This window comes from Zootoca vivipara, chromosome 2, assembly GCF_963506605.1.
Source record: "Zootoca vivipara chromosome 2, rZooViv1.1, whole genome shotgun sequence".
NCBI lineage: Eukaryota > Metazoa > Chordata > Lepidosauria > Squamata > Lacertidae > Zootoca > Zootoca vivipara.
This window is the reverse complement of record NC_083277.1, coordinates 94,013,384-94,023,631: the sequence shown is the minus strand read 5'-3', so window position 1 is coordinate 94,023,631 and position 10,248 is coordinate 94,013,384. Positions and strand designations below refer to the sequence as shown.

Here is a 10,248-nt window from a genome sequence, read left to right as displayed (position 1 = left end):
TTCTTTTATGTGATAATTGTACACAGCATTGCACTCTCAGTTGTCTCCCAGGTTCCCCCTCCCCTCTGTTTTCTCATTTCATGTTATTTTTCATTTTTTATTGTTCATTGTTACACTCGTTATTCATTCTGCATTTTGTACGTGTTTATGTCAATAACCAATTTTTTAACAAAAATTGACGATAATAATAATAATACTTTTTTTTAAAAGGCCATAGCATGTTCCATCAGCTAAAGGCGCTAGGCGAGCCTCCCTGGGGAGAGCCTTCCACAAACGGGGAGCCACTGCAGAAAAGGCCCGTTCTCGTGCTGCTGTCCACCAGACAATGTACAGCAATGATTCAGACCTACATTGCAAAAAATAAACATCTGCTCCTGCAGGTAAGTGTTCCTTTAAGTTGGCATGCAGATAGGCAGAAAGATCAATTGAAATGTAGTGGCACCACAGCTCTGTACTCTACAAGCAACATTCTCGACCAAAATAGTTCTAATTATTATTTTCCACAGTACATTAACAAAACACCAGGCAGAGTTTCTGTGGGAGTTTCAGTGCATCATAGGAACCCCTTGCTGTTGACAGTAAAGAAATGTTTGGATCATTGAAGCCGATTGCCCGTGTTTCTACAAATGGATGTGGATTATTTGTAGACTGACACCGGTCATGCCTAGCGTTGATAATGGATATGTCCTGTTTGCATATACAGATCAAATAACTAAGAATAAAAGAACCAGGGTTCATGCCTTTTCTTTTCAAAAGCTTTTAATAGTACACATTTGTTTTTGTCATTTGTAAAGATTTACACTCATAAAAAAACATTTTAACCCAGTATTCCCCAATAGTACCATCTTTTGTTGCCCTCACCAAACACCCAATTTTAGGTCTCTATACCTGATACAGTTTAACAATATATTATCTATTAAATACAAAGTTCTAAAATAGTTACTAGGTTGTTAATGGACATTGGTACTGCGGCTACTCTAGTAATTTTTGTGAAAGATTCTATGTGGGTTATTATAGTCAGTGAGGCATTGAAGGGGAAACTGAGGCATACTTTACAATTATAAACCCCCCTTTCCTGTCCAAAACCAGATTTTCTGTTGAGTGCAATTTACAGAAGCCAAAAACATTGTATCTTCTTCCAAATTATCTACAGTTTAAATATCCTGTAACCTACCTAAAAGTTATAGAAATACCATGTGCAATGTTTGCAAGTATGGAATTTACATTTTTCTTTTTCCTCCCTCAGACATGGTAGCAAGTGTTTACCCTCATAATATACACTGGCAAAAGCAGAATACTCTCTTCCTACCAGTATACAGTAAATCCACAATATTAAAGTGCTGGTGTGCTTTAAAACAAACTGGATAGCATTTCTCGTTTGGGTTTACTAGGGGCAATATGCTTTAAATTAGTATCTTTTAAAATAACAACAACCCAACAACCTAGAACTGCAGCCTCAAAGAATAGGAAAGATCCCGTTCTAAACACACTCAGATGCACCAGAGTCCCAGTGAAGTCAATAGGAATCACATACATATAAATGGCAAATTCACATAACTGTCCCCACCCTCTAATGATTGCAACTTGCAATTATTTGAAGCACCCATTACTTGTCAGTAAGGCTGTCAATAGAGTCAGGATTTCTATCTGATCAATAATGGACTTTAAAACAGATGAACGGATTAAATGTTCATAAATTAGCATGCTGCAAAAAAATTAATTTGTGACATGGAATCTTAGTTACGGTAGTTGCTCTCTAAGGTAACCTACTCGATTTGTTCAAATGGAATTCTGCAACCAAGTTTTTCAAATACACTTGTTTTTTAAAAAACATCTGCAGAGCCCCAAGAAGCTTGAGCCATGTTCTGAGGGTCCCAATGTGAGCTTTCATTTGGTTTACCTTACTGTAAAAGCGTGTTGTGTGCATGCACGCACACATATGCTTAAACTATGACTAAAATTATGCAACACAATCATATATTCAGAAAACTCATTGAATTCAGTGGGACTTATTCAGTAGAAAGTGTGCTTTAGATCATAGCCTTACTGTGTAATTCTGTACATGCCTACACTCAGGGTAAGTGTGTATAGGATTGCAGCCTTGGTTTACTAATTACACTGAAAAAAAATGATTAAAGTTTATAACCCTCGTCGGCCATTAACAAATCAGTGGAGAAAAGAGCCATGAATGTAGCTGAATTTATTTCGTGGATGCATGCAATCCACATCAAAATGAATTCAAGGGGGGGGGGGACCTTAATGCCTGAGGTGCAATCATTTCAATAATAGTTGCTGAAATGAATGATAGTTGGGTGAGAGCATGTTGCTTGTGTAGTGCATCTACTATGAAATTGTCAAGCGATTGGCCTCTTTGAAATGTGTTTAGAACTGGGAGCTAAAATTAAGTTCTCAAATCCTTACCCTTGATATTGGAAAAACAAGTGAAAAACGTGTATCTCAAAACATATCAGCTCTGGTCTCAAAAACCTCAAACTAAAATGCCAGAAATTAGGCCTCTTCTATTTCCAAGATGCTTGGGCAGGCTTGACAATTGCTCTAGAGATTTCTACAAAAATATATATTAAAAAAATCAGCATAACCATTCTACAGAATTTGTGTATTTCTCTTTAGAACCTTTTTGTTTTCTTTAAAAAAGTCAAATTATATATATATATTTCAAAAAAGCCCATCCCAAAGGTATTTAAAATTCTTCGAAGATTATTGCACATGCTTTAGTACTGTAATTGGATTTTCAAAAGGGCAACTAGAAAATATTTGTATCACAAAGCAGTTTACATGCATTATTTTCCTGAATACATTAGGTTACAGTAAGTTTTGTATTGATCTTTTTATTGAATATGATTTTATGAAGCAAATCTTTGCTTTATTGATATGCACATGGGAAAATCCCCAAGCGCTGAAAACAGAATATCTTTAAACTTTTTTTTTAAGGATACTTGTTATAGTTCTTGAGATTTCAGTGTACATTACATTTTGCACCACATTTCCCCCTGAAATATTGCACAATCTGCTCTTTGCGTAGTCTTTGTAGATTTGATTGCAGCCAGATCAACACTGTACATTTTAACAATTGCTGAAATTGTGTACCATCATTTTATTGACACCTCGATATTTCATTATCAGAATCCCTTTGCCAGGGGTGGGGAACCTGCAGCCCTTTGTGCTGTTGCCCTCTGACTCCCATTTTTCTTGACTAATGGGCATGGGAAATATTGTTGAACAGCGTCTGGAGAGCCATAGGTCCCTCACCTCTGCTGTATGCAGATGTTTGAAGCTCAGCATGGTGAGAAGATCAAGACCATGTTCCTTTGCATGACTCACTTCTGATGTCTGTGCATTACTTTGCCACATTTACATTGTAGCCTATGCATGCAGAGGCCAATGAAAGTCACAGAAGGCCTGCCACCTGTATATTCTAATATTGGGTACATAGATTGTGAGGTTGGGAATGACATGTGTTGGGCTCTATGTGTCTAGCCCACTATGCACACAAGTTAGATAAATGAATATGCAAATAGCAGGGTGGCATGTGTGTGGGTGTGGGACCAGAAAAAAGAAGCATGGTCCCTGATACATTGTCCTTGCATAGCTCTGAATATCTGCATAGGGATTTGGTGAATGAGAAAAAAACCTCAAAACCAAAGCAAAGGATTAAACGTATTTCCATCTTACTGTGCTATCTCCCCCCCCCCCTTAACCAGAGAAAATTACAATGATAGACTGGTTTCTAAGAATTGCACTAATTGTGGTAATATGGTTGAAGGTCCAAAAATCATAACTTTTAGTTGATGAATTTGTTGAATTCAAAATTTCACATTCTACTTCAAACACAATGGCTTGGAGAAACAAAAGCATTGGGTTGTTCAGGATATTGCAAAGCGGAGATTATACGGAACCAAGATTCCGTTGGCACAGAGAGCTACGTAGGATACATGGGTGTTAATTCAGATATGTTGCGAATTATACAACCTTGGCTTACAGTGATTTATACCATCACTCGGTGACAAGGTCCACATGAAATGTGCTTTTAGGTAAGGGTCCAGTATGAGCTTGTCTAATCTAGTAATCACGCTAGTTCCAGTTTTATTCTATTTTATTTTCAATATCATTTTGGAATTTCAAGTATTCAAAATCTGAGTTTCAAAATATTGTTTGTCTTTCCCTTTAATCAATCTTTAAATACAATTCCAGGTTTAGATTAAATGTTTGATCCAATGAGGACTATAGGAATGCATGACTTAGAATGTCTTTTAGCATTCATTGGATTAACAACATATACCAACACTGCAGTCCTAAATATGTATACATTTACACAGAGGCAGGTTAAACTTAAATCAATGGATCTCTTCCAGCAAAAACAGGAGCATGTTGCTAAAAGCAAAGCCATCTCACCATGAAGGAGAGGCTTTCTAAAGGTGGAAAGCCTGGTCTGTAGAAAAAAAGGCAATTACCAGTGCAACAGTGTGTGTGTGTGAGTGCATGCTTGGATGCTGCAGAAGCACCACTAATTGTGCCAGTGCAACCCTTGGGATCCTAGGAAATGATACATCTACAGTGGTACTTCTGGTTACGAACTTAATTCGTTACGGAGGTTCATTCTTAACCTGAGGTACCACTTTAGCTAATGGGGCCTCCCACTGCTGCCGTGCCGCCGCCATGCAATTTCTGTTCTCATCCTGGGGCAAAGTTCTTAACCCGAGGTACTACTTCCAGGTTAGCTGAGTCTGTAACCTGAGGTGTTTGTAACTCAAGGTACCACTGTATTAACTCATTCTTTGGCTAGAGGGAGATGCTCTCTTCACTAATATATGTAACTGAATTGTGTGCCAAAGGCATAGGGAAGAACCAGCCCTCCCAACTCTTGTGATCGTTTTGTCTGGTTAGACCAGTGCAAAGAACTGCTTTTATATATATGCAAAATTGTGAGCTGCAGTAAAAAAAATAATGCACCCCTTTCTTCAACCCTTTTGCACTGTTTTAACTAGCCAAAGCTGTTTGGAGGATGAGCCAGTGTGTGTGGCAGCTTCAGGATTAAGCAGTTTGGTACCATCCAGGTTCACTCCCCACCCCCCAGTAGTGAAACTCACAGGTAGCCTTGGACAAATCACTCTCTTTCAGCCTAACCTACTTAAGGGAGTTGTTGCAAGCACAGAATGCACGGAAGCAGCAGTGGTTAAAAACAGGTTAACAAGAGACGACATAACAGCAGAATCCATCTCTGTGTATATAAATCCTACAGAGAAAGTATTATGCTTTTTACAGGCCCCATGACTGACACCTGCTAACATATTGACTGATGAACAGGGAACAGGTACACGGGCAACAGAAAGGTAGGAGAGACATTTTTATATATGCAAAATAACTGTACACATTAATTTCTGGAGTTCTTGGTTATAAGGGCAGTTTTTCTGGTTTATTTTTGGAATCATTATCAATTTTACTACCACTATAAAGAGAGCCCCCCCTCTCTTAAGGCAGAGGAGCATGGCAGCAATGCTGCAGAACCTGGAATTGCAAAGCAAAACATGTCCTCAGTGTAGCCAATGCCAATCTTGGTTTGGGCTCATATTAAGCCCACCGTGTGCAATGGAAAACTGTTTGGCTTCAGCATTCAGCATGTGGGTGAAGACTGGGTTCTGCTAGACCAGTTTGGGTGATTTTATTTATCAAAATCAGTATACTACTGAACTGTAAATAAAACCCCTACGCAGCTGACAATGAACAGAAAAGATGATTTGATGATTCCAGGTTTACATAGACCAGATGCCTGATCATTAAGCTGAGAAAATTAGTCTGGGGTTGATCCTGTTTGGACTGATGAGAGGCTAATACGATTTAAAAGCACTCCTAAGATGATCTTCCTGTTACTGCAGGAATTCTTTGCATTCTGTGAATTTACAGTCGTACCTTGGAAGATGAACGGAATCGGTTCCAGAAGTCTGTTCGACTTTCAAAATGTTTGAAAACCAAATCACAGCTTCTGATTGGCTGCAGGAAGCTCCTGCAGCCAAACAGAACCCGTGGAAGCCCCACCGGATGTTCGACTTCCAAAAGAACATTTGCAAACTGGAACAATTACCTCCGGGTTTGTGCCATTTGGGAGCCAAAACGTCCGAGTTCCAGGGCGTTTGGGATCCAAGGTACTACTGTACTTTATGGGATACACCTGCAAACCTCAAATAGGTTCTTTTATATAGAAATGGTTTTATCAGTCACTGAAAAAATTGAAATATTAGGGTTTTTTTTAGCACTGGAATCTTTTTACTTGCCCCTATCCTTGATATTTATCAGCTTGCTAGTGTGGAGCTACATGGCAAGAAAAGCTTTATCTGCTCAGTTTAGGGCAACCTTAATTTTCAACCAGGCAAACCACTGTCAGTTGTTAGCTTAAGCCCTTTCTTGGAAGCACGTTCCACTGAAACAAAGGGAACTTCTGAGTAAATGTGTTTAGGATTGCAGTATAAATATGTAAGAATGTAATTGTGCATTTAGCCACTGTATGGCTACCACTAGAGAAAGAGGGATTCTCAGGGAAGTTCTTTGTTAAAATTATGTTCCATTGCACCACAGATGTACAGTACTAAACAAGGACAAATGCTAATGATTTCCCAGACCCTTAATTTGCTGTTTATGGCAGTCAGGGGTGAAATCAGTTGCAGTCATTGTGTGAAATGTCTGTTGCCACAGAAAATAAAGGGAAACACTGCCATTTGGCAGTGGGTAGCTGATGGCACTTTAAGGCAGGTGAAATAGATGGACTATACAAGGTTGGATTGCTTTTGTAAGCAGTTGCTGCCACTGCTGGGTTTTGTTGTCCCACCAGAAGAAGGGGAGAATGATGAGACTTAGTAAAGCACCAGGGCCAGCCCAATATATTTTGGCACCTGAGGAGAACCACAAAGTGGTCTTCCCACCTTCTTACTAGGGAAGGCGGCGTGGGGAGTGAAGATTGCCATCAGGAACAAAGGGCGGAAATAAAGATCTACATCAGGATCTGCTGCCCCTGTTGATACTGCCGCCCGAGGTGGTTGCCTCACCTTGCCTCATGGGTGGGCCAGCCCTGTAAAGCGCACATGATTGTCCTCTATGAGTACCAGATCATGACAGCCCTGCAGCATCACAACCTTTTCTCTGCCTTCAGGAGATACTCTGCATATTTAGGAAGGGCAATGGAAGAGGACAGAGGCCCTCACCTTAGGTGTTCACGCTCAGTATGATTTTAGGGATCACCGAAGTAAGCAACAGCAAATATCTGACACATTAGACAGTCTTGTGTATTGCTAAGAGACTACTGAATTCTCTCTATAAGAAACCTTCTTTCAAGTCTATCTGCTTATCCCATATGCTCTTCAGCTTGTGCACTTGCTTTTCCTCTACAGTGTAATAAAAATCATTTTGGATATTATTTTATTCTTTTTTAATGCCAATACAGTTGTAAAAAAAATATCCAAATGGCTATTTTCTACAGAAAATAGTTGAGGGGTCACTGAGTGAAATACATTATAATTGCAAATATTCTCATTTCTAGTTGACCATGGGACACATTTTTCTCAGTAATGCACTAATGGCTACATCTTGTGCTTTGCAAAACGAAAAGAAAATAGGGGAGGATTAAATATGTATTTTTAAAGGTTAAAATATTCATTAAAAAACCCCAACGCAATCTCAGGAATATTCTGAGATACATAAAACAGAAGAAAATAAACAATGTCTTTAAGCCACAAAATGTACTACATCCTGCAATACTAGGTTCAATTAATTTAATAAAATAGAATATACATATAGACTCTGAACAATGTATTGCTTTTACCCAAGCAGAACTTATGCTTAAGTAAGCGTGATATAGCTTAACCACTCTTAAAACCAGCTAGCTTTTTAAACTTTCTTTGGATTTTTTTTAAAAAAAATCAGTGCCATTTTAGAATGGAAAGGTTTAATTTATTACATGAGGGAGAAAAGTAACATTTGGCACCAACAACGGAAAACAAACTAACTCAAGGGTCCGCATCTGTTTGATCAAAGGAAAAACTAGGAAGAGTCAACAAGTCTTTCTTTGGGGTTGGAGTTAGTGACATACTGTCTGGAAGGGCCGAGTCTCCTGCGTCCCCTGAATCCTTGGAATCCCAGGACGGGGCGCGTCTTCGCAAGCAAACGTCTGCACTGGCAGGCAATGTGGCGCTGCGTGGCCCCCTCAGTAACAAACTCTGTTCATCAGGTGGGTCTATTGATATACACGGGGGACTCAGTTTTTTCTTCTGCCGCGTCCCTTGCAAGCCTTCCATTTCACTTAAGACCTGACTTATGAAGCCAGAAGAACTAGATGTGGAATGATGCTGAGGGCTGTTTTCCATGGAGCAAATCTCTATGGAATGTCTCCTTTGATCATCTAACCAGGATGATGGTTTTTTAAGAAGACCCTGTGTATCTACACTGTAGCACTTCTTCAGGTCCTTCAAAGTGACATTGCCACTGTTGCCTACGTTTCTCTTAGGGGTCTCGGGCTGAACCACTGAAGAGGCACTCATGGCTGAACAAGTTCCTGAAGTAAAAGAGCTATTTATTTCTGATACTTCTTGGTCCGTCGGGTCTCCAGGCAGTTCTTGAAGGGAGTCTGTACAGGCACACAAATCCGGCACATGCATGGAAATGTTATACTGATTGCGGGATGGTTGCTGAGTATGAACGCTCGATCGCCCCCAGCTGGCTGACTCTCTTGCTTCTGAGGGCGTCAGAGTGACAGACAGATCCTCAGTGGATGGAGCTGACAAATTTGGATCACAGAGCTCACTCACCTCGGCATGGATGTTCTCTCGGCTTTCTGAGCTATGGGTATCTGAGGAATCATTCCTTATTGCCATCTGTACGGAAGTGCCAAGGAATTGGAGGGGAACAAACATAGAGGGAAAAGGTCAGTATAGGCAATGCATAAGTAGTAAGAGATACTCCAAAGGTGACAATTGAAAACACTAGTTTTGAATGCAATAGAACCTCTAGCACAGGCATCCCCAAAACTTCGGCCCTCCAGATGTTTTGGGCTACAATTCCCATCCCTGACCATTGGTCCTGTTAGCTAGAGCAGTGTTTCTCAACCAGTGTGCCTCCAGATGTTTTGGGACTACAACTCCCATCATTCCTGACCACTGGTCTTGCTAGCTAGGGATGATGGGAGTTGTAGTCCCAAAACATCTGGAGGCACACTGGTTGAGAAACACTGAGCTAGAGATCATGGGAGTTGTAGGCCGAAACATCTGGAGGGCCACAGTTTGGGGGTGCCTGCTCTAGCACCTACATAAATTGCAGCCACCTGGTTAAATGCACTCTGGCAGCATCAGTGCTTATCTCCCAATTTCTCTCACACCACCACCACTGGTCACATTATCATCTAGGCACATGAAGTCCAGATTATACAGCTACCTCTCCAACTTTTGATGTTACACACTACTACATCCCTATTACCCACAGGTGCAAATTGTGCCGTTGTGAAACTGTCAGTCTAGTACGGATAGCAGTGCAACATGCTGGGAACAAATATAGCTGTCTATAATTGAGCAGTAACCAAATATGACCCTCATTACAAACTAAAGGCAATTGATGATTTCAGTGTTTCTTTTCTAACTCAGATGGTGTAATGAGCAGGTATGAAAAACCACTTTTTTTCAATAGCACTTTGGGAGTCGTTGATTTTTATGAGCTTGTTCCTGGGTTTAAATTATACTCAGACTACGTTCACTTCCCATTTTTCTTGCATCCTTTACAACTGTGAAAGAACTGGCTTTAGATCAGCCTCCATGGGCCCTTTCGATCAGAGCCAATTTGTTCTGGAGAAACTAAACAGATCCTGAAATTTTATTCTTGAGAGTCCTGTTAGGCACCCAGGAACTTATGCATCATTAACTTCCAATAAGATATACAGTGCAGTACTCAATATACGCTGCCTTAATAAGGCTCTCTACTGCACCAGTTCCTGCTCTGTACTTGCTGTTTTTTCAAGCAACGTAACCAGACCTAGGAAAGGCCTTCTATGGCAAACTGTTCTACAGGTTCATATTGTGACATCTGAGACCAGGAGGGGACTTTACAAAATCAACTTTTTATAAAAAAAAAAAAAAGACTGGTGTGTGTAAGACTGGTGTGTGTGATTTTTTTCCACCGCACTACTTACAATAAGATAAAGGTTAGTGTTTGGCTCAGACAGACAAAGATGGTCTTTCTTGGTCTTTGTCTGTC

The 10,248-nt window shown here is 40.1% G+C and overlaps 1 protein-coding gene across 10 annotated transcripts in view; it reads right to left on the bottom strand.

The window, feature by feature from the left end:
• Positions 1–215: 215 nt before the first annotated feature.
• Positions 216–10,248, bottom strand: part of CACNA1G (calcium voltage-gated channel subunit alpha1 G) — a 177,558-nt gene continuing 167,525 nt past the window's right edge. For all 10 annotated transcript variants that reach the window (XM_060271874.1, XM_060271876.1, XM_035104358.2 and 7 more), the window contains one exon: positions 216–8,879. In XM_060271874.1, coding sequence (XP_060127857.1) covers positions 8,016–8,879 — 864 coding nt within the window. In that variant the 3' untranslated portion in view covers positions 216–8,015. The remainder of the gene's footprint in view (positions 8,880–10,248) is intronic.